Source organism: Scomber scombrus, chromosome 20 (assembly GCF_963691925.1).
Source record: "Scomber scombrus chromosome 20, fScoSco1.1, whole genome shotgun sequence".
Classification (NCBI taxonomy): domain Eukaryota; kingdom Metazoa; phylum Chordata; class Actinopteri; order Scombriformes; family Scombridae; genus Scomber; species Scomber scombrus.
The window spans coordinates 8,377,099-8,402,724 of NC_084989.1; the positions used below are offsets into that span (position 1 = coordinate 8,377,099).

Genomic DNA, 25,626 nt, shown 5'->3' on the forward strand with positions numbered 1-25,626 from the left:
TGCAAGGAGGCTTTTGTCGCCTCCGCACCCACCCAAACACACGTATGCACACACACACATACACACACCTGTTTACCGAGAACAATGCAGCTGCTTATCTTTTCATTAACATAGGCCACACACCACGTATGCATTATAAACGCACCACCCTAAATCTGTTCGACTTATCCAGTGGGAGGAATGTGTGCAGTATGCCTATGTATGTTTACTTGGCATATTCACACACATCAAAGGTATATTGGCATACACACACCCACACACACTGTACACATCATTTATTCTTCATAAATGTGGCTTTAGTTAGATAGCAACTCTCACACACCCAAAAGCTGGATGTGTAAAAATAAGATAAGATTTTATTGTCGTTGTGCAGTCACCTATACAATGAACTTGGGAGTGCCACAACTGACCTACAGAATAATAATAATAATAATAATAATAATAACTGCAAATATAACAAATATAATATGTAGAAAATGATTGAAATAAAAGCCCTTCTCTTTGTCACAAACTGGGCCTGCATAGATTAAGGTAACACACTAATATTTCATGATTAATATGTTGTATAGGATAAACAATAGCACCTATGTTATATGCAATAGCATATCTATATGATGTCAATATTTCAATTTTTCTATCATGAAGACACCAGAAATATCACCTAATCAAATATTAGAGTGTAATCAAAAAATTATGCAATATCAAAATATCTGTATTTATTTGTAATCCGAATAAAGGAGAAGAGAATGTTTCAATTGTCTGTGACATTGGTAACTTTCCACTGACTTTGTCTGAGCTTCCTACAAACTCCAGATTCAGATTCTCAACACTTCAAAAATACTTCACCTCTCTGTCACTTCCCTCCCTCGTGTTTGCCTTGCTCTGTCTGCTGCTCTCTCTTTCAGTCCTGACTTCACTTCATCTATTTTCTCTCTCCTCCTCCTTGATTGTCTCGATCAGATGACAATTAAGGAGCTACAGAAACAGACAGACGAGGAGCCTGAAGGACGAAGGCAGAGGAGGGTTGAAAAGGTGGACGACACTGCCTCAGGTGGAGATGTGGAGTAGTGACGCTACGGAGTCGTCTCATAAAGTGTGACTGGGGGTGACGGAGCCTTTTTTGATTCAACATTTAGGTGTTTTGCACTGTGATCTCACATTTGTACTGTCTGTCCCTGTGATCTGTCTGTGACTATGTTTTTATTATGAATGTGCTCATTTATACACCTGGCTGCCACCGCATTTCCCCTGGTGGGATAATAAAGTTAGACTTGATGAATCAAGAACTCCCCCATGGAGCTGTGCCATTTTCTGACAGTCATTTAGAAAGTCGGGAAAGACTTTTAACTCACAGTTTCTGTCCTGCTTTGATCATTTGCAATGACAGTGAGTGATATTATATACAGCTGAGTAGTGTGGAGTTTGTTGTAAATAAATGAGTACAGAAAGCTTATTACACAGCTGACTATGCGTTATGTAACAGTGATGTGTGATTAAATAAAAATATAATAATAATGTATAGAATATATTATTTTCCCCCAAACTTACTGAGAAGATAGAACAAATAGAACTGATGCTGCTAAATCTTAATGATCATGCTTATGTTTCCCCAAGAACATGATCACATCTGCATGAAACATCTGTCACAATCTGAACTGCTTCTATATGAATAATAAGGATTAAAAATACAGAACGTCTGTTACTACAGAAGCATAGAAATAGGATAGTTTAGGTCGGAGCACTTTACTTTACCTGCAGAAGAAGGTGATACTTCAAGACTCGCTGCATAGGAACCACAAGCAGATCCCTCAGTGTGAACTTGCCATAGTTGGCTCTCTTTGAACATTCCTGTATAAAGACAAAGAAAGATAATCAATACATTATCTCATAAATTAATTATATAGAGACCTTGCAAAAAAATCACCTTAAGATTTGAAAGAGTCAAAACTGCTTTAAGAAACTTAATTTTAATTTATTTTTTCACTTGCTAGTGATGAGAATAGTGAGGATAGGAGTATTACAGCCTCAGAGAGAACTAAGCAGTGATCGATGATAATCACCTGCAATACCTCAGGTACACACTTGAGGGCATTAACCGACCACACTGAGATGTTTGAGGGATGAAACATTTGTCACACCGGCTGTACAGAATCACTTACTGACACCGAATACATGAAACCCCTTTACCTCTAGCTTCATGCGTACGTCCTCTCTGTCTTTGCAGATGGTGTCCAGAGTGGCGATGGACGTCTCCACATGGCTGCAGTATTTCCCGTAGATCAGCAACCTGAATCCGATCAAACACATAAGGGAACTGAAAGAATGACCAGGTGCTGCACTTCCCTCAAACAGTATCTAAGACTTTAAAGGCCTCAACAACAACATCAATGAAAAATAAAGCTGATTGCATTTTTATTTTAGTCCTAAATTGGGCGAAATTAATAGAAGTTCTATATGCAGCATGAGAAAAACTAAATCCCTGTTCTGTATTCATCTAAAAATTATGCAAAGACATTTTCAGGGGATTATGGGTTGTAAAGTATATACTGTACCTCTCTTTGAACGTGATGAATATCTGGTAAAGGTTCTGGGCACTTCTCTGTTGGACTGACTCTTGGATTTCCACTAGTAAACCTTTGTGAACTTTAACCAGTTCCTGAAACACAAAATCACACAATATTTCATGTTGATCTGCTTCCCTTTTCTTTACTGTCATTCAGGGTTGTGACTAGCAATTATTTTCATTATTGATGCATCAGCTGATAAATTAGATGTAAGGAAATAATGAAATAATGAAAACTGCTCATCTTATTGATGAGATATATAGTTTATCCAAGAGACACAGATTAAGACAAAGAATAGCAGCAAATCCTCACAATACAGGGGCTGGAATTAGGAAATGTTTGGGGGTGTTTTGCTTAAAAAATGACTAAACCAATTAATCAATTAGCAAAATAGATGATTCAGCTCTTTCATTTCAACATTTGTAACATTTAGATGGTGGTATATGACATTAAATGCAATCTCTTTTAAGATGAACCTGTAAGTATTTATCCTGTTTTGCAGAACTTAAACCTAAACAGGATACACTGATATAAATGTGTTAGGTTTTGTGGTTAGTTTTTTTTTTTTTTGTGTTTTTGAATATGTCAGCAACTACTGGCTAGACTGCAATGCCTGCTGTAGTTTTCTTATTAGCGACCATTAGCAGCCACGTCAACAAACTGAACTAAGATGATGAACATTATATCTGGTATAACACTGTCATTATGACCATGTTATTATGATCATGCATGCTTATTATGCACGTTAAAAGCTGTGTGAGAAGTTGTGTTTCAATGTGTGTATTTTCACATTGGGACTTTTACAGCAGGTATTTGACTAGTCACACATGTGTTGCTAATAACGTTAACGTTGGCTTTCCAGAATTCAAGCATCCCAGTGAGTCATAACAGTGAGACAGCATGCACAATACCAGGACCCTGAAGCTGAAGCAGCTAAATGGAATTCAGCCATCATTGATTTCATTATTTACACCTGTGCTTTTTCCTACTGAGACATTAAGAAAAAACATGATGCTCAACCAAAATCAATCAGTGTTCATCATTTATCTCACTGCTGTAACATGTCAAAAAAAGTATTGAAAAATAATTTTGTGAGCCAAAGTTGACCACCCAGCTGGATTATTATACTGTAAAAGCCAAAGACTTACCGGGACGTTCACAAACACATTTTCCATCTCGACATGGGTTAAAAACGTGGTGAGGGGCGTCATGAAGTGCTGCAAAGAGAAAGCAAGAGAATGAAGCTCGTCCCTCTAGAATAAGTGTGGGAAAGTCATTTGGAGAGAAGCTATTATATTATGAGGCCAAGTTGCAAAGAGCTACAGTCAGCAAAAAACAAGGAGGACTGTCTGGGTCACGACAATAATCTCATTTTCAGAGTTTGCAATTTAATGATTTCCTCTCAGAAAAACTCCCGCCACACAGTCACCTCTACATCTCAAAGGAACGGGCGAGCACAAACTAAATTCCACCATCCACTTCATAACGAAAGTCATCTACTGAGATACTCCGCTGGGAAATCAGGCAAGGTCTTTTTCCAGACGTACACAAGAGGGAGAAGACAAGTAACTGTGGCTGGGGGGATGGGGGGGTTAAGAGACGGTGGGCCTTCCACAGTTCTGTAAAAGTGCAGGGTAAGGTGGAAATCATCCACCACAAAAGGTCTTTTCCTTTAGTTTGCTCTCAGCAGTGCTCAGTTTACTCAGTACCCACTGCTGAGTTCAAATATAAAAATAGAGTCCTTCAGTTATTTCTCTCAGGGACTAAAGATTGGTTTCACTCATTATTTTTTCTATTATACCTTAAACCAGTGATTATATTCAGTCGGTTTCACACATTGCACTTCATATGGAGTTCAAATTGATTTCTAATGGAGCTGGATTATTTTCACCTAAAAAAGTTAAGCTTTTCTTTTATAGTTGACCCACTGTGTGTGCTCAGGAGTAGATATACATACTGTATTGCTGGTGCTGATGAAACTGGCTATATACAGTAATTAGTCATGGGAAAACACATCACTAACTGTCATTCTAGATTCAGTCAATTAGTCATGAGAGAATAGTTACTATTTTACTCATATAGAGGTTTTGGTAAATCTTGAAGCTCTGAGTTGTAACTTGTTAGTTCTGATATATAACAGAAAAATAGTAGTTTCATTTTTAATAGACTTTGGCTCCTCAACACACCACACTCTTAATGTTGATATCAGTTTACCGCAATTTGATATAGTTTCACATTTAAAAGTTCCGAGGAGAGAGTATCATTAAAGTCAGCGATTTTCAAGACAAGTATGGTGGTGTGTAAGATTATGAATGAGGCAGGAAAGAAGAGTATTATTCTGCTACTCTCATTGAGGTCTTTTCATTTTTACTTTACTTTGATCTTGATGTGGTTTTTGGGTGAAATACTTGATTTTTTTTACCTCTTGAAGTGTGTGAACAGTTGTTGAAATGATACAATTTTGACAGATATAGGAGAGAAACACTCTTTGGTTAAACTGCACACAACTCAAATATGTCAACATGTTGATTGGGTAGGGGGGAGTGGGGTCACAAGTAGACACTGTTTATTCGTTGGGAGCCACTGAAAACCTGAAAACTTGATGACTCAGCACACAAAATCACTAAAACTGTTCAGTGTAAAGCATTGTTTTATAAGTCATGGTGTCAATAAGTCATATTAAGATGTCATTACAATACAGTAACAAAACCCATCAGTCAGCCAGTCTGTACCTTCTCTATAGACTCCAGGGTTTCAGTGTATTTCTCCTCTGTCTGCTTGATCTCTGTTAAACAGCAACTCCTGATGTCAGTCTCCACCTGTTTCTGGAACGTCTACACACACACACACACACACACACACACACACACACACACACACACACACACACACACACACACACACACACACACACACGCGCACACACACAGGCCTGTTACTATGTGCCACCACTGTGGGTGATGTGGCTGACAAACTGTTGTATCATCAACCAGATGTAACCCTTCATGTCATATCAGGGATTCACACATGCAAGCTTGATTCTCAGCTGATTGTGACACAAGATGTGAGGTTTGAAACCATTCATGAACTTCATAAATAAAACTAAACTATGAAATGCTGGAAGTCTGCAGGTCTCAGTAGTAGTACGAGAATCTGTTTGGCTTTTTTCAGTGGATTTATCTATCGAAAGCAATGAATGGAAAAAATAGATTAATTCAGCTCAATCCAAAAACATTGGATAAGAAATTAACAAATGTATGATTATATGATGAATAATATATAGCAAACTCTACACAAAAACTAAGTTTAATGTCTTAAATGTATGTATGTTAATTGAAGGTCTTTTTACTTCACATGTATTTGCACTCTTGGGAAGAAAGAGAATAAATGTGTTTCCCAAAAAGTCGAACTATTCCGTTAACACATGACTTGTAGCATGTGTACAAGTCATGTACTTAGTTAACACCTGTATCAATGAGTTGCAGTAAAGGTGTGAGAGAAGTTAAAGAGCTCTGACCGGAGGAGGGATGACTTCTGTCTTCATCAGGTCCTCATAGATCTCTCCGCCATCTTCATCGTCATACACGCAGTCGTAGAGATCGTCCTCATCCTCCACCCCGTTCTCACTGCAGCACACATGACAGGATAAGGTAGTGATGTTACATTACATCATACTGCTGTGTGATCCTCAGTGCTGGTGAGAGGTTAATGGTTTTTTACTGTTCATGACAGCCACATGAAGATATTACATTGAACACACACGCACACACACACACACACACACACACACACACACACACACACACACACACACACACACACACACACACACACACACACACACACACACACACACAAACACAAACACACAGAAAGCGCCAGCCAGTTCTGGTTTAACAGACACAGGTTTTAATACTATACTACAAATCCTGTTAGTGAGGGGCAACACTTAATCCACGGCTGTGAAAGTGGTTCAGGAACACACACACACACACACACACACACACACACACACACACACACACACACACACACACACACACACAAGACTTTTCTGTGTGAAGCCACAGGCCTTTTCTGATTGCTCACATCCAAGCCAATTACTTTACCTCAGCAACTGGACCAACATGGCATGACTCATGAAAGAAATGTTAGGGGGAAAACTCTCAAAGAGGCACTTCCATACAGAGCACGTAGGTACTCTATGGTACATTAGGGTAAAGAACAGGGGCGGAAGTGAGGCATGTATTTTCAAAAAATACTCCACCACGCCTGACAGAGTGTCGGGTGGATATTGGCATTAACACTGCAAAATGATCTGTATTTCCCTAGTAAATGATTTGCTGGTCAGCTCTGTGATAGTATGGTTTTAGCATGAATGTGAAGTTAGAAATAGTGAGAACACAAGAGGAACAAGTTATTGTTTAAGTTCAAATATGTTGGAAAGTCTATTAGTTTTATGGAGATTTATTTAATTTGCTGTTACAAAAATAACAAGCTGTTTCAACAAGAAGGGATTGCTATTATAGAAAGAAAGGGTGTTAAGTAATGGGTAATTCACTCAATATAGAAATGTAGAAATACTTTTATTTATTTATTTTTTTGCTTGGGTTTTGGTTGTTTCACTTGAGAGATTTCTGCACTTTTCTCTTTGGCTTTTTTCTCCTCTGGTTAGAATTGGTTGGGAATTCAGATGGAAGTGATTATGTCACATATTTGAATGGTCACCACAGTCCTTCACAACAGTTCTGATGAAGCAGATTAAGTGAGGGTTTGAAGTTGTTGTTGTTATTGTTGGTTGTGGAGTTTTTGACCACTAGCAACACCACAGAACAATGTTTTAAAGAGTGGGTTCACATGATGTTTATATTGCATATGTGTGGGCCATGTTGTACAGTCATCCTGTTGGTTAGACACTATTCCACAGATCAACAGCTGGTAGCGGTAACATGCAAAGAAACTTAGCAATGTTCCAACAAAGGAAGAGAAGTAGAAACTGCTCACAAGTAAACAATGAAGGAATTAAAACATTTTAAATACCATATTACCAAATGTTTCATGAGAAAGGAAGGAAGGAAGACATCTGTTTGCTTTACTTTTTCGTTTTGTGTCTATACTAGAAAATTCCACCTTGTAACTTTAACATGAGAAGCAAAGTTTGAGGGGCTTTACTATGAGTTTTATCATTACAAATCACACAACACAAATCACTACTAACCAACATTAAATTCCCAATATCCTTTCAGTATTCATTAGAAAAGATACTTGTATTATTCAACGAAATGTTAACATGCACCCTTTTTTTGTTCATTTCCAGCCACACTGGCAGCTGTGGAGCATCAAGTCTCTTTGATACATCTGAAAATGATTCTCTCAAGGGTCTAATAAGCAACAACACCTAATCTTCGGTTACATTAAACCGAAGTATGCTAATAAAGACCGAAGACGACCATTGCAAGGTAATATACAGAATCTACTCTTCAACCTTTTTTTGCAAACACTGCATCTTCATTAGCAGTTGCGATTTACAAATATGTAGATTTATTGTGGTCATGACCTGTGGCAGTGGTTGTGAGGAATTTGTATCAGTTAGTCTGACAGTTGGATCCAAATGAAACAAGAAGATTATAAATTAAAGTGAAAAGTGAATCCCTCCTGTGTTGGGGGATGGGTATGTTCATGCATATGTGTGTGTTTCTGTATATATGTTATGTCTATTTAATGTCAGTTTAGCACTGAGCAGATGGGAGTGGAGAGCTGCTCTGTTCAGTGTGATCCAGGCTGCCACATCCACCTCATATCCACTGCTGCCTGCTGTCAGCCCCTCTGTTTTCCTCTGTCACTGCTGACTAGTGGACTGCCTCCTACTCCAGGAGCTGTCAGCACTAAACATAGACCAGAGCACCGCGTCATCCTAAGGCCTCCCAAAAGTATTTTAACTGTAAGGTAATCTGCTTTACATCAGAACACAAGCCACAATATCTCTTCCCTTAAAATGGTTTTCAATATCAAACCCATATTTTTTCCACAATTGTTAATAGTTGCATGCTTAGATTCAAGAAGTGACTTTTAACTCAGTGTCGGCCAAAAATAGAGACATATAAATCTAATTAGTTAAAAGGCATTTGCTTATGAAGAGAGCCTTGAATCTATAATGAAATGTTTAAATAAGCATGTGTTACAAATACAAGAAAACATTGGTGAGAGGAAAAATATTAGCAAAAATAGAACTATGTTGCAAACTGGCAGCTAAAGCACTGTCAAAAACCACATTAACCAAGCCACTGTCAAGTCTCTAAAGTTCTTTCAGATCCTGTTTTTTTGTTGTTGCTGCATTGCATTAAGATAGAAGGCTTTGCATGAGATAGTGGCAGCAGCCCTGTAAGCAAAATGTGTGTTCCTTATTTACATTCACAAAAGGAAAAATGCATTTTTTGTTTAAAGTTTAAAGTAAAACTGACAAGGCTGTGTGTTCACATGTTCTGAGAAAGCAGTCACTTTCACATCACTTATCGGGTTGATTTGATCTACCAAAAAGCATTTACACTCTGCAGCGCTTTCATAAGAATTCGGGGGAAAAGGGTTGAATACAAACTGTAAACATGATTAAACCACAAGCCTACATGACTTGTGGTTAACAGCTATGAGAAAAAACTGGGGTGATGGAGTGAGGTGGTGCTGACAACACAGTAGGAAGTGGCTGCTTTTCAGTCAACACCCAGGGAACAAATGCTACCCACGCCCACAATAGGATTTGAGAGTAAATTAAGATATTTTAAATTAGGAAAAGGGAGGAGAGGAGAGGAGAGGAGAGATAACATACTCTATAAGGTCTTCCAAGTGGTTGTAGATATCCTCATCTTCAACACTCTCTTCTGTAGGAAAAGGCCTTTTAAGGGGAAAAAAAGAAAGAATCCTGTGTTGGCTTTAAAAGCTTCATACATCAAGCATCACGTGTTCAGCTGTATTATTATGATCATGATAAACGATGCAATGCGTCAGTTCAACATACCTGAGTCCAGTTTGCTGTGCGATCGCTGTGTGAGAAAGTTTAGATAGTGTGTCCATAACCTGCAATGAAAAAAAAAAAAAAAAAGGAAATGCAAAGTGAAACATAAATCTGGTTTTAGAGTTTGTTGATTTGCGCTCGGTGCTCAAGCAGCGCTGCATTTCTTAAAGGAGACACACGAGGGCAGCATTCTCAAACACTCCACCGCCACTACCAAAACACACTGCACTGTGTAACTCACACCTTGTTACATTCCATGAATCAGTCAGTCAAGTTGCACAAGGAAACTTCTATTACCAAATAGAAGTTCATCATGTATATGTAATGGTATAACATACATTTCCACAGGATTCCTTTTAAAGTACAGCAGAGCTCTATTTCTCCTCCTTTAATGCAACCAGAATCACAAAATACACCAAGAAACAATGAGAGAGGTGTTAAATAAGAGGGGAACATTGATGTTGCTGCCCAATAAAAAAAACGATTAAATCAACACGCAGTTAACACTTAGTGGAACAGTAACAGCAGGGCAGAGTTGCATGAACTGATCAGTAATTGATCGCGCTGTGGAGTAAACCACGCTACGCCCCTCATATGCTGACATGCTTGCTATTAGTATGACATGTAATTTCACGCTGCTGTGCTCAGTCCTACCGGTGTCCTTGACCCCGCGTGTACGTGTGAGTGTGACCTGCTTCACTAATCACTGAACTCACCTGCTGAATGAATGATACAGCTCTATTATCAGAGTCAACCCTAACCCTAACCCAAACAGGCAACCCCTGTCCATTCATGAGACCTGGCGAACATATATTGTAGGTCATCTACCCACTAGTACCAAATGTAGTCATGCTGGTGAAAACATAACCGCACACACATCACAGATGAACCATAGATACATTTGCCCTGGAGCACAAGCTCTCACAAATCAATACTGATCACACAACTGGCCTTTCCCTTCCCCCCACCAGTGACACACAAAGGACAGAAAGAGACCGAAATGTTGCCATATATGGCTCTAGTGTAAACCCTTAGGAGCCAATAATGTAACATGTAGTGTGTCACCGATGAGTTAAGGTTCATCCAATGTAGCTAGCTTAAGATTTGTGTTGATCTATGGTATTCCCTGATTCTGTTAATCAGGTGAAAGGTCCCTCGTAGACAAGCTGACTAGTGCCGATCAATGGAAATATGTAATCAATCAAACTGCATCACATCCGTCATGTCAGAGGTGGATGACGCTGACTGACATCTCACGCGTCATCGATCAATCCGCCCGAGTTCGAGAAGATCTTTTATCATCTCTGACAAGTGTCACAGCGGTGTATTAATGATACACAAATTAAAGCTGAGGTCATGAGTCGCAGCTGTGGTCAAAGGAAAATATCAGTCAAGAGCAGCTAAACAGTGGGAGGGGGTGGTGTGCTGGTGACAGAGCTACAGGGGCTCAGCGGCAGCGGTTGATTACGGTGATTCGTGAGCGGAGGCAGCAGAGGTGCACAGGTGGTTCAGACTTGCATTAATATACAATCGTACAAATGACAAATTAGGATATAATTGGTCCTTTCCATACTCCATTGAGTAACCATAGAGACCTTATGCTTTATTATAGATGACATCATTCCTGGGAGAGTGGTATTAGGCATTTGGACCCTTCTCTATATACAAATTAAATGTTTTTTCTCCCTGAAAAAGTGAAGTAGTGAGTAGTGGCTGTAGGTATTCTGTTCAGAATGCATACAGTCCCAACAACCTGCACCAATTACCGGAATGTAGCCTTAAAGGTAGAATCAAGGGCAAAAAAAAGTCTGCCAAGCATTCACTGCTGCTCTTTAAGCTTATTGGTAAAAACTGAAGGCACCATTTTTATCGACCCTCCTCTTCTATCATCTGATTAATTGTGGCTGGACAGCAAGAGAACAATTTTCAGAGAGATTTTGTGAGGAAAATCAACCCGAACTAATAAAAGTAGAGTGGATAAAAATAGGCTTTTGTCAAGTGTGGAGTGGAAAATGTCCTGCCAGCTGCAGTGGAAGTTACACCCGAAGACCAGCGTGCCAATCGAAGTACAATTCATTTTCCACTCATTCATGTTTCAATGTGTTATGAACAACTATTATAACAAGAACCTCAATCACATTCACTTGCATTCATTCTCTTGACTGTATTGCGCACTAATCTTCTGATCTTTTAACAGAACGATGGTGCCTTCACTTTACCGCACAGTGTAGGAACTTTTTTCTAAATTACATGAGAAATAGGACCCAAAACTAAAACCTATAGAGTGTTTAGAGCTGTCACACTATCAGCTGCATGCAGACTGATGTCCTGAAGCAGGAGCCTTGACTATAGAAAACCTCTGCTATCAATGGGCTTCTCAGTGAGCAAAGAGGAATGAAAACAAGAGACAATTTTTGAGCGTAACTGACATTTTGGGGGCTATCTTTGATTTCTGTGTGTGTGTGACAACTGTTAAAATGCTTTTGCAACATTAACTGCAATATGCTAATGAACACATGGGTTTTAAATATTAAAATACATGTCAGTTTGAGCGCCGCAGTCCAAACACAGACATGCATAGACGCATTGAAAGTGACACATCCCGTTTCTGAGCGCATCCTCCGATATTCAAAGGGAATCTTCTTCCCTCCAGTTATTAATCATCACTCAGCTGTTAGACAGAGATGCTAGTGTACACACTCCAATAATGAATGAAGAGCATGACATCTTGAGGCCAGTTGGCAGGTACAACGAGTCCATAAAGCTGAAGATCCACTGCATGCTCTCCAAAGCTCTGGTGGCTTTCCAGTTTCAGTTGGCAGCTGAGGACGAGTAGCATAGAGTTGCGCTTTTTGGCTTTGGCCAATACATGAGTCACTCACTCACACACACACACACACACACACACACACACACACACACACACACACACACACACACACACACACACACACACACACACACACACACACACATGCACAACAGAACTGACCATCTGCACACAGCCAAGACTTTCTGAAGACTCGCAAGCATTTTATCCATCGGCGGTTACACCACTAATAATAGAAACGTGTCCACAAAGGAAATTAAGGGTTGAAATTCCAACAGGCCATCAGCTTAATTTTAGCAAAAATGTCATTAGTCAGCAAAGTAAAAATATAGATGATTACCACTGTGTGAAGAAAAAAAGGTCTTAGAGTTGCTAGACTTAAAAATACATCATGATTCAACTGTCACAAGGTCTCCGATGCAAGACTGGTGCAGTATCTCTTCTGTAAAGCTGCACTGAGCGACTGTCTCATCAGATCACAAAGTGGACCCAAAATGATGCTGTCAGGTTCCCAGTAAACATTCACCAGTACGCTAAGATGTCATAAAAGAGATTCCAGCTGCAATGATCAAAGGTGACGCATTACATTTGGGGTCTAGTGTATGTACATAAAGCAGAGGTCCGAGGTTAGCAGCCGTGTAGCTGATGAGTACTGATTCTGAGGTGATGAAGGCTCTTTGATGGAGGCTTACAAACCTGCCCTGTCTGACCACGGTCGCACCGCTGGATCTAATGAGTCACACCAGAGCAATTAAAGCGGGATGAGGGATCTGTGTCTGTTGAGATGAAAGGGAGATGAGTACACAGCGTGTGTGTGTGTGTGTGTGTGTGTGTGTGTGTGTGTGTGTGTGTGTGTGTGTGTGTGTGTGTGTGTGTGTGTGTGTGTGTGTGTGTGTGTGGGTGTGTGTGTGGGTGTGTGCGCGTGGTTGGATGTCAGTAGCAATCTGTCGGCTCCTGGCGAATTTTTAAAAAGAGCAATCACACTACTCCACATGATTGTTTCTATATTGACAGACAGTGCATACGCATATTGTGCCACTTTAAAGTAAAAAAAATGCAGGTTTTCAGATTTTCATCATTATAATATAATACTTGGCAAGTGGACACAGCGTTGGCACAGTCATATAGTGAAGAGAATGCAGATAAAATGTTCATGCAGACGTAATTTGACAGTCAGTATGCTCAATATTGTCGCACTATGATGCCTCTGAATGGATCTTATAAAGGGGAGATATGGATGTTTGCTGCTTTCACTGAAAGATCAATACTGGTCCTGCAGTGTAGTATAAGTAGAGCGGATGAGGACACAGACAGGACAAATTGATTATCAGGAAGCAATATGAGATGATTTCTAATATCTGCTATCAGCATCTTCTCTTCCGTTCATTCCGAGACATTCTTCACTGCTTCTCATGAGAACTTTAAAAATGGGTGATGCATTTTCAGTGTGTAACATGCCAACAGTTTTATTGGTTTCACACACACACGACCCAGCATGCTGGCCCAGTTTCCTACGCTCCGCTTTCACTCCTCCTTTCTGTGGCTTGTATTCTTTTCGTTGCCTTTTTCTTAATCTAAATTACTGATTACCAGCTAAAAATAGCGATCAGTTAGGTAATCCGCTGGAACGCGAACATTTGGCGATATTATATATTTTTGTTTACGTCGCCTTCAAAAAGCAGAGCATAGGCACAAATGAGGAGAAGAACACTTTATTCCTGCTTACAGATTGCAATTGAGGTCACCTACCCACTTAGAGATGCCGAAATCACAGCTGAAAACGGTGCTTAACTACAGTGTTTGGCTGGGAATCAAACCGTACAACACAGTCACACTGACAAACACACAACTTTATGTACAAAGTCACCTACATAATAATAATCTTTTTATTTTTAGCTTAGATTCTGGCTGATTTGCTGTTTTCACAAACCTACAAACAAAAAAATGAGGTATGGAACATACATAGAATAGGTTTCACATGCCCGTGACTGTCTGACTGAGACTGACCAGGGATCAGCTGTTTGGTGGACACTGCCTTTGGGGTTTTCTCACTCCCACACATGAGATAAACCAGGAGGGAAACACTTCAGGGACCGATTCAACCACACCAAACAAGCAGGTGTGAAGGCACCTTCAGAGAGTGTTAGCATCATCTGCAGCTCTCACTGACTGTTATTTCGGGGGGATTTCACTGTAGTAGTGTCTGACTCTAGAGTGTATTCATGCTTAAAATATTTAGAACAGTTTAAGTGCTAGAAGGATGAGTTTGCTTGTGTAAAATCTAAGGATGTGCTTTGATGTGCCAATGAAGAAATTCAACTTTTTCTAACAAACTATGGTTTTACAGTTTTAAATTGTCAGAAGACTACAGAAAACCATAAAAGGTTTGTTGGGGTTGAAAAGCTCTAAGTCTCTTTTCCCAAAAAAAGCCTTTTAATGGCACCGCCTCTCATTTTTGCAGCCCATGTTTGATTAAACTTGTATGAAAGGCTGGAAAACAAGTCGGTAAAATTCTGTTTGTGTTTTAGAGAGAAAACCAAAACGCTCCTCGCTCGCATGCTTTTCACATCAAACATGTTGCTGTTGAAACAGTCTGGAAATAAATCACGGGTGAATATTTACCAACCTCCTCTGTTTCCCTGTGATTGAGCCTAGTGACAAATAATGGATGTCAAATTCGCCGAGACATGAAAAGACACACAATTTACATAAAAATACACAATGGAGACAGTAAGTACAATGCATGATGGTGTGAAATGTGTGGGTGTGTGTCAGTGTGTGACAGAGAGAGTGTGTAGTACGTGTGTTATTTAGACTAATTGACTTCAGTATCTTTCCTGTGTGTGCATGTGTGCTGGGGGGGCTGTTGTTGCATGTGAGACCGATTGTTATTTGTATATACTATATGATTACATAAATGTGTGTACACTTGTGCGTGTGTGTGTGTCTGTGTGTGTCTGAGCAAGTGTGTCTGACAGATGCAGCGGCATATAAAATTCAATCCACATAGCGAGAAGCCAATAAAAGCCTGATTGGCTCTGAGAAAGACAGACTAGCTAATGTTTGGCAATCAGTGCCATGGCTCATTAACGTCCATAATACATAATTAGTGTGTTTGGATATACAGACATATAGCTGATTGGAATGCGGCACACGTTTGCCATTTTCTCCTCAGTCTTCATTGCCTGCATCATTTAGTCCGCCGCTCTCCTCATCAAACACTGCCTCACTTGCATTAATTCTACTGTCATGCATATAAGACAGCAGAACTTCCTAAAACACATTCCTTACATCCGATCATGTCCACACTGAGCCAGCTACATCTCAAAACTCATCTTTTTCTCAGGATCTTTGCACTCCGTACACATCAAGCAGGTGTTTTTCATTCATAAAAACAGAGCTTTTTTTTTCAATCTCATGTTTTAGCATTTATGTGAAAAACTAAACTTTTGAGAAATGATAACATGAGCCATCTCGGACACAATGACGCAGTGAAGTTAAGAAGCCAACTGTCTGTCACCTTTAACTGTTTCTGTGAAATGTTAATGTCATTATAGCTGAAAGCTCACATGACTGGAGCAGTCCTGACATTAGGACTGCAACTGATGGATAATGTTCATTATTGATTAATCTCGATCAATCATTTGTCTGTAATATGTTACAAAATAGTGAAATATGCCCTTCACAATTTCCCAAAGTGCCAGGTGTTGTCTTCCAATTGTTTTTTTTTCTTAACAGTCTAAAATTCAAATATATTCACTTTACTGTCACTTATGACGAAGAAAAACAGCAAACTGTGACAGTTAATAATCTGGTTACAATGAATCTTTAGTATATTTTCTATTAAAAAAAGGTTTCAGTGATTAGTCAATAATTGATACATTTTCTGTAGTTGCTCCATATGAGGAAATGACTTTATTAATGTCTCAGCACAGCAGCACAGGGATTAGTGTTCCCCTGGCAAAGTATTTATGAGCCAAGATCAAATGATTGATTTGTTTTTATTTATTTAAAAAGCTGTATTAAAAGGTGGTACAGGGTAACCATGGCAATCAGGAGGGGGAAAATCACTAGAGCTGTGTAGCTGAGGCTGCGAGCTTGTGACACTAACCTGTGATGCATTGATGCTAAACTATCAGCTGCACAACCTCACAACTGTTTGGAAGGTGCCTGGTAGCCATTAATATATCTGGTGGTTTCTACTCAGAAATGGCAATAATGGTCATGGATGACATTTGGATATAGAGCATGTACAGCATTATAGTAAATAACATGCTGATTAACAAATGAGGATGTTTCCATGGCCCACAAACAATATGACCATAGTAGTAGCTGCAAGTTTTGAAAGTGTTGTCATTCAGTTCTAATGACTCAATAACTGGCCCAGCTGCTGAGATGTCTCATGTTCAAAAACTCTTTTTCCAGCACAAACTTTGGAACAAATCGGTCCCAGTGGAAGCTGAAGACACTCCAAGTCCTCCTCTAACTACACTATGTCACGCTCTGACTAAGTCTTTTGGCTTTCAGTTCAGTTTGTGCTCCAGTGGAAGTAAAAGTAACAACAGTATAAGCTCTGAGTCCCTCCTAGTAACTCCACCGCAACAGCGTTAGGTCAAAAACAAGGTCACCGTCGCTGTCCAGGTAAATCACATCAAACCCCACAGACTGAACCCCCTCGGGTCACAGATGCATTCACACACACCCCAGTAATCAAAGCCGATCCTTGAAATCCTCCTTCACTGCTGCACATCTCTGCAATATTTTATGCTCATATTGACAGAGCAACGTATCGCCCATGTAATCACCCATTTGTACAGTTTTCACAACACTGAACAAGCATACTGATATTCCCACACAGTTCGAGGCCTTGATGCACAAACACATCTCATCTGCCAGATCCTGGAGTGACTTCAACTGAATTTCACACTGTGTGAATCAGCAGGCTGCCCATAACTGACCAGCAGTGTGCCACCAGCCACACCATCACACCTACAGACACACATTCTACATAAAATCAAGTAAGAATTATTCATACTGAAGCTTGCCTTGGTCTTCCACTACTGTACTCAAGACTGAAATACTTGTCCCTTAGATTACGGGTTTTGTACACACATTCGTGGTCCCTACTTTTGGTACATGGGTGGTCTTCAGGTCAATTTTAATGTGCCCAGTACTTCCTACAATGTGGTTGAAATGTTATGTTTTTTTATGAAATGCCTCAACAACTACTGGATAAATTGCTATGAAATTTGGTACATGGGTGGTCTTCAGGTCAAATTTAATGTGCCCAGTACTTCCTATCAGCCTCAGCCTGTGTTTACAATCTTAGCCTGTTAGTCATTGTTAGAATACTAACACTCTAAGCTAAGATGGAGAACATTATACATGTTAAACATAAGCGTTCTAGCATTGTCAAAGCAGGCATGTTAGCATGTAGCTCCAAGCACCCCCATTGTGAGTACAGCCTCACTCTTAGACTTCAACATTTTCATCCATTTTTTCTCTAAAAACTTGTTGTTTTCTCTTTCAGTGCAGTTTACAGCAAATGGATTCATTATGGTGCAATAGCCACTCATAAACCTCTTGATTGTGTCTCTCTGCTGATGCGTCTCTCCGAGTCATTGTTCCAAACTATGAATGGTGAAAAGGTGATTTGTGCTGTAGATGGTTCTTATACAGTCCAATTTCCACCCATTTGAATTTTGTAACTGACACAGAGACCATTTTGAAAAGGGCAAGTACTTTCAAGAAGTACTTGGCAGGTGAACCATCCGTCCATCACTGTCTTACCTTGCAAGGCAGCTGGATTCATGACGCTAATTGGTCTGAACAACCGGTGATTTCGGACACAAGCTCATAACTTGAAGCCTGTCATGATGGATTCGCACGTGATCTCACAAATCCAGCTGCCTCGCAAGGTAATCTACCCGGAGATAGCGTGAGGATTCCCAGAGCTTCTTGCTACTGTGCTCACTGCTGTTATTATCATCGAATCCATTGTGGCAGCCATGCTTAAGACATAACCTCATCTCTCCACCCACTCCCAAGCCAATCTACAACACAATCTCCATTGTTTCATCACGCTGACATGACAATCTCATTCCCTCACCACTGAAACACTACTCCACAGTTAACTAAGGACGAAGTGAAGCAAACGGGGGAAAAAGCGGTCTCCCCGAGGGGTCTTTCAGTCGAAAATATAAACTCTGTTTTTAAGAGTCCTTCAAACAACTGCTGAAGTGAAGCTATCGGGATACAGTTTAAAAGCTGCAGAATTTCAGTTCCTTGTAGACTCATCTGGGGAGCTAAGACTTGAAAGACTCGCCAAAACCATAACCAAGTGTAAGAGCAAGTTTGAGTGGGTTGCCTGCATTGTAAACGATGTCCTAAGGCTGTCAGTGAAAATCCATATGGACATTCCTCACTATATTTTTTTTCTTCTTCTACTCAAGGCTTTTGATCCTGCTGTGTCAGTCATGGACCCCTACGCTTCAGTTTTAGGCAGCTCGTCCCACCCTGTGGAACCATATGAGTCACAAGAGGGGACAGCCAAGAGCTGAAATCAGTTTTGGGAAGCTGTGTTCAAATTCCATACTCTATTAATTCTAAGCAGGTTTTTGAGCAAGATGTGTGTTGACAGTGAAGCACAATGAAATACATCAGAATGCAGACTAGTGTAGGTCCACTTGATTTATGAATGACAGTTTTGAGCCACAATGCAATGCACAAAGTATATGGATGAGCTTCTTACAGTTGCAAAAAATAACATAAATTGTGGATGATAGTGACAGTTCCACAATGATGTAGGACAACAAAAAATAAGAATTGAATTGAATTTTCTCTTTTTTATCATTGTACTGAAAGTTGAATATTTGGGTTTTTTGGAGTGTTAGTAAAACAAAAGAAGATATTTCAAATTGTCAACTTGGGCTATGGAGAAATGTTTTACTATTCTGACATTTAATGAATGTTATAAATGATTGAATCATTAATTGAAAAATAATTATTGTTTGTTGCAGCCCTACATTGCAGCTCTATACTGGTACTACTTTAAATCACTTGACAGCTGTATGGAGATGGTGTAATTAGTTGAATTAGTCAATACAGGTCAATTTGTCCACAACCTTAACATGAAATTTGGAAGCAAAATGCTATAACTCTGAGGACATACATCTCTAATGGGATAAACTATTTGTATGTAGTTGCATTATAATAACAGTTAGAGAAGCACATGTGTTACTAACACTAATAATGGCTCTGTTCTATTCAGGTATCCTAAATCATGACAGAGACATCGTGTGAGCATTGGATTATGGGATTGTTCACAAAAAGAGGGATACATGCCAGGACACTACTGCTGTGTCCCAATTCCATGCTACCTATTAATTGTATACAGTGTACTATTTTGTATACAGGTAGTTATTTTAGCCACAGCCCTACTATGAAGTCTGCTGGTTCTTTCTGTAGTCATCTAATAAGGAACAGAAAAAGAAAAAGCCAGCAGGGCGGCAGTACTCTTGACCAAGAAGAACTTGAAAGGCAACACAAATGAGAGCTGCCGAAAATATGAAAAAATGCTGTACTGGCCGCGGTTATAAATATAAAAAGTGATACTTCTCAAACCCAAACATTTTTATGTAGCAATCTGCCAAACCACTATAATGTAGTGATTTTCCAGCCACAACATGAGACACATACAGAATCTTTGGCGGCGCTGTGTTTGATTTACAACCACACTGGCTGTAGGTAAACAAAGGCTGAATCAGGGTTATCTATCTTGCTGCACCTCACACCACTATTCATCACGGTAGTTTACATGTCAACCGTTTTATTGCCGTCTCCTGTCGATGTTGGATTATAGTGTTGACCAGAGCCATAACAGGCAAATACTCAGTGAGACGTTGCCATAAATCCAAATCTCCTTGGAAAAAAAAGTAAACATAATGACATCTGTATTATTGGCTCAAGACAGCGAAAGCCTGAAAAGTAAATGAAGAATTCCCATATCCCAGCTCTTTAAATCCTGGTTGTCAGTTTAGCATAAAGTTTTAAATTTCAGGTCAACCAGTCATCCCTATTGGCTTTTATTGGTCACTTTATGTGGTTTGTGTTATTAGGCAGGATTAATATGTTATAAATCTACCAGTTTAATCAGTCTAGGTCTAGAAAAGCAGGGTTGCGACAGAGCAGAGCGTCCAATGACTGATGTAACTTCATTTATTATTTGCCCAAGATGAATTCTGATGTAAGTTATGGTAAGTGTGGGAAACCTTGATGTTCATAACATGACACGTTAAAATCCAAGTGATGAAATCCAAAACTGGCACCGAAACAGCAACGAACCAGCCTGATTAAGCAAATACAGTTCAGCCCCTCCGTAATGCAACAAATGTGGTTCCCACTTCTGCACGCGCGCTGCCAAAGCATTGTCCACAAATAGCCGGCTTGTCATATCTATATGGCATAAGTGGGTTAGCATCACTTAGCATACCCTTAGGAGCCCCCATTTTAATCACGAACAATTAAATACACACTGTTTCTATCTCGCTGTGCAGATTCTGTACATTAGTCATGCGACTGTGTGCAATCTCTTCATGGCGTTTCTCAGTGACTTTCGCATGAATAATTAAATGACACAGAGTAAAATATGACACTTTGAAGCCATTACAAAAGCTTAGAGTAACATAAAACAAATGCATGTATTTACAACCATTCTTAAAAAGGTTACATTTATGGGGTCTTTTTCCTAACTTTATTCAAGAGTGTTGTCTTTTAATTTGAGGGCATGATTTATTGATTTTTACATTCAGATTTTATCATTCTTTCCCTCAAACCCTGCTTGCACTTGGATTTGCTCTGCTTGTGCTCAAACTGTATGCTTGTGCTCAGATACATTGTTGCTTGCTTCTAGCTTCAGCTCTTCTCCTCGAGCTCAGGCTGCTTCTGTGCACTCATCAAACATCTGCTCTCTGATTCTGCTCTGCACTCAGAGTTTTTTGTGCAACAAGCCTATCACAATCCCCCCAACCAATAGGGTCCAGGTTTAGTGTTGACCAATGAAATGATCCCTGCTTTCTCGCGGGCATGTTCACATCACTACTTACAGAGTCCCATACGGGCGATTACTCTTAACCGAGTTCATCCACTCCCGCCCTCCGGGGCTTTATTAAATGTACTTCCTTTGTTTTCTTGTATGACTTTTGGAATAAAAGGACAGTTAATATATATACCAGTGTCCATACTTTTTCTCAATGACTACATATACTAGTAGCGGTACAGCACATCAACGGAAGGAGAGAGAAGAAAATGACGTCACTTTCATGACTTCGGCGATCAGTTTCACTCCGATCGGAGGTCAACCCTAACCCTAACCCTAACCCTAACCCTCAGGTACATTTTTTATGTTAATGGTGCTAATACATGCCTTTAAATTAAATTGATGAAGTCGTATTTGCTCCAGAAGAATACATCCATAATAATATGACTTGCATTTTAATGCATTTATTGTCCTAATAGTGGATATCACCAAGTTTTTATAAAATTCTCAGATTCTCAAGCAAATCTAGATGACAGCAGTAACAGAATACAAGCAAAGATCCAATACTTTAAATGAATTACAACCCCGCCTGTACATCCGATCCTTACCTCCTATTAATCCTCGGTTTGGGCTTGGAGGAGACCATCAGCACACCTGCGCCCAAGCACAGAGCAAATACAACCTGATAAACCTGAGTTTAGATATCACACATCAGACAAGATGAAGAGATTAGTATTGATTAACACCTCCCCGAAGACATGAGCTGTAATAGATAACACACATTATTTTCCATTATCCCTAGATCGTGTCTTAAGAGGGACATTAGAAATCATTTTATGAGGTTCATGACATCCTGTGTGTGTGTGTGTGTGTGTGTGTGTGTGTGTGTGTGTGTGTGTGTGTGTGTGTGTGTGTGTGTGTGTGTGTGTGTCAATTTGTACAAGTTCTACAGCCTCTACAGTGTGCTTGTGCATAAGGTGACATTTTATGCCATTGACCAACACCATTTTGAAGCACACACATCTACTGGAATAGTAAGGAACATTAGGAATGATCTGCATCTGTAGCGCGCTTCAAATGTCTTATTTTTGTGCCTGTGCTGTTAAAATGAAGCTTAAACCATCATTTCTTACTGATCTCATTTTGGCTGTTTCTCTTGTTGAACTATACAGTGATCAGTTGAGGATTCTTTCTCATGAACTAACCAAGACAGTTATAAAAACTGCAGTGGTTTAATCCCAATTCAGGTGTTTTCTGTATTCTAGTGAACTAGAAACCACAACTCTTCATGTAAGATGAGTCATAAGGCTTCCTCTGCCGTGTATCATTTCATCTACCGCATGCATTCAAACTTTTATCAGTTGCCCATGTGATTTGAAAGGCAAAAACACTTCTTTTTGGATATTATGTAAGTCGTAACAGTTTCTATAGTAAACGGTGAAGTGGGATCAGATTTTCTGAGCATTCAGAGTGGAGGAAGGAGATTAGTTTTTAGAGTCGCCCCCGCTTTGAATGACAGCGCATCCACCCACTCCACCTACACCTCTTGGAAGCAATGCAGAGAAAAAAAGACCCCAACCCCCCGTCTCATTGTGGCAGCTTTGAGCATCTGGAAAAAGCATCGTTTACATGCATACGGACCTCTACATGGTGTCTGCAGGATCTTTTTAGACTACAGAAAAACATCTCTGAGAGATCTGAAGAGCATAAATGTTGCTGTGAAATCCCATTTGTTGCTGTTAGCTCAGATACGTTGGAGACATGACAGATGCTGCCTCCGGCACCTCATAAAAGATTTAGAAAGAAAAGTTTTCAAAGATGCGGTAGAGACAGGGATTGAACACTTGTTGGAAATAAAATCCCCTCATTCCTCCTCTTTTAGATGGAGTCGGCAGGTGCCCAAGGGAAACTGGCCTCACAGCAGGGAGATAAGTGGACAGAGGAGAGCCAAATAAACATGCAGAATCTAAACATTTCATGGTTGCCCATCTGACCGTGGGCAATTCGTGTTCTGAATCTAAATGCACCTCGTACAGTCGTCTGTAAAGAGGATCAAAGTTTCTTTGTTCGACTTTGTTATAAGCTGCATAGTGGAGTTCGGTTGGTGCATTTTTTATGTCCAATACTTTCACTTTGGGTTGGCTGCCAAGAGAAATCACTGTCAGCATGCTGAAAAAGCTTTGCAGTAAGTAGGACTTCACTGACAGTTTTGGAGGACGTTTGGAAAACAGTAGCCCTGTTCCAAGACTATAAACTACATACTCGTGGCTCATACATCTGTTACAGAAAGGATGCTCTCCAAAAGAAAAAGGGCTTCTCTTAAACGAATAGTTTGAGGATTGATGAAGCTACCACTAACAGCTGGTTAGCTTACCTTAGAACAGAGACTGAAAACAGGAGACAGACTTTCTCTGTCTAAAAGTAACAAAATCTGCATAAAGTTGCATAATTCATACAGTATCTTGATTTTTGCTGTAACAACAACATATTGCATTGTTTTTGTTGTATTTGGCAATTTTCAAGTTAAACATTTTCAATCTCTGACTTAATTGAAACGTAGATAGCCTCCTTCAGTCCCCGCTGGTTGCCTAGCAACCTCACAGTGACAAAAAGACCCAGCTCCTGGATAAGAAATAAATGCCAGTAGCTAAAAAAAATGTAAAATCGAGTTCCAGGAAATATCCATTGAGCAACATGATACGTGGTATAGAGTCCTGGATCAGGGGTAGAAGTGAAGCTGCTGGAAATAAATATTTGGCTGGCATTCAGTATCTTTTTCAAGCCCCCATGTTTTTCTTTTTGTCAGGCTGGAAAAACCTCTAAAATAATATTTAGACTAGAAGACATTTAACCTCTGCACTGAAATCCAAAGCAATGCCATCTCTAATGTCTTGGGAAGGTTTTTGTCACGTTTTGAGGGTTGAGTTTTAAGGGCATCTCATACAAATACATGTAGTCCAAATACATGTGAATAGTAGACAGTAAACAGTGACTGGACCAAAGACCCACTTTTAACCAGGCCAACAGCCACCTTTGAAAACAATACATCAGTCTAACCTTATTTTGTGTCATTTAGCTACACTGGGATGTAGGTCTTTCCCCTGTAGTCCCAGGTAAAAAAGCATTCTGTATTGAAGATGGGAAAAAAGCTGTTAGAAAGTAGGACAGCGAGGGGAGGGGGGCTGGTTTGTAGACCTGCACTTCAGTCTTTGTAGTCTTTGATCCTGACCACGGTGGCTGAGCTTCACATACGCTCTGGCTGGCCCAGACTCAGCGGTGTCCTAAAAATACCTGGCATGTCTGCATGGCCAGGTAACCTCAATAACCAGCAACACTCTTGAGATGCAAAGCCTTTGCACTGCTGTTCAGTACCTCACACTACTCGCAGAGAGCAGCCAATCCACACCACTGCCCAGACAACAGGAGGGAGTGTTTGTATGCCATCTAAAATGGAGAGTTTTGCAATGTATCTTTTGATTTCAAATATTTGTACTTTATGATTTGTATTTTCTATTTGCAGCTGGAAAGAATCAAAAATCTATTCAAGTTTTTAAAATGAAAAACATTTTCCTTTGAGTCTTCCCCTCTGTGCTAAGCATTTCTGTGCTGAGCGTTTATGTGTAATAGACTCAATAGGAGGTTCCCTTTGAACTGGTATGGGGCAAGAATGTTCGACACACTCACTCACTCACACAGCATGCAGAAAAAGTGGCAAGCATATAAATTTCCCCCATCCAGTCTTCTAGTTTGAGCAACCTTCTCCCTCTTTGCTCTCTTTCTCTGTGTCATACACAAACCCTCTCTCTACACACACACTTCCACTTCCAGGGGCCGGGGCCCGGTCAAAGGAAGAGTGGGTGCTTGATAGAGTCTATGTCAGGACAGCACAGGAGACAAGCTCAGGAAATTTAGGGGAAGTCTAATTGTCTTGGTCCCACATGCACACACAAAATATAGGTCTTGACGCCACGGTAAGAAATACACCACACCAGAGGAGGTAGATTCGATTTTGACAGCATGAGTGGGAATGGAACAATTTATGCAACTTCACACTCACACACACACATACGCAGCGGATACATGTATAATGGTTGTTAATGCATCATCACACCTGAAACTAAATTTAAATTGATCCACACACTCATACACATACAGAAAGAAACAACTCCAGAGGGAGTCTGTGGTC

General features: G+C 39.9%; 1 protein-coding gene across 1 annotated transcript in view; it reads right to left on the reverse strand.

Annotated features, from left to right (window-relative positions):
- LOC134002245 (guanine nucleotide exchange factor VAV3) overlaps nt 1-25,626 on the reverse strand; it is an 85,501-nt gene that overhangs the window by 34,467 nt on the left and 25,408 nt on the right. Inside the window, exons 3-10 of the mRNA XM_062441550.1 lie at nt 9,577-9,635; nt 9,388-9,453; nt 6,082-6,190; nt 5,297-5,398; nt 3,713-3,781; nt 2,553-2,656; nt 2,188-2,287; nt 1,753-1,848 (exon numbers count right to left, since the gene is read on the reverse strand). Of these exons, the coding sequence (XP_062297534.1) occupies nt 1,753-1,848; nt 2,188-2,287; nt 2,553-2,656; nt 3,713-3,781; nt 5,297-5,398; nt 6,082-6,190; nt 9,388-9,453; nt 9,577-9,635 (705 nt within the window). The remainder of the gene's footprint in view (nt 1-1,752; nt 1,849-2,187; nt 2,288-2,552; nt 2,657-3,712; nt 3,782-5,296; nt 5,399-6,081; nt 6,191-9,387; nt 9,454-9,576; nt 9,636-25,626) is intronic.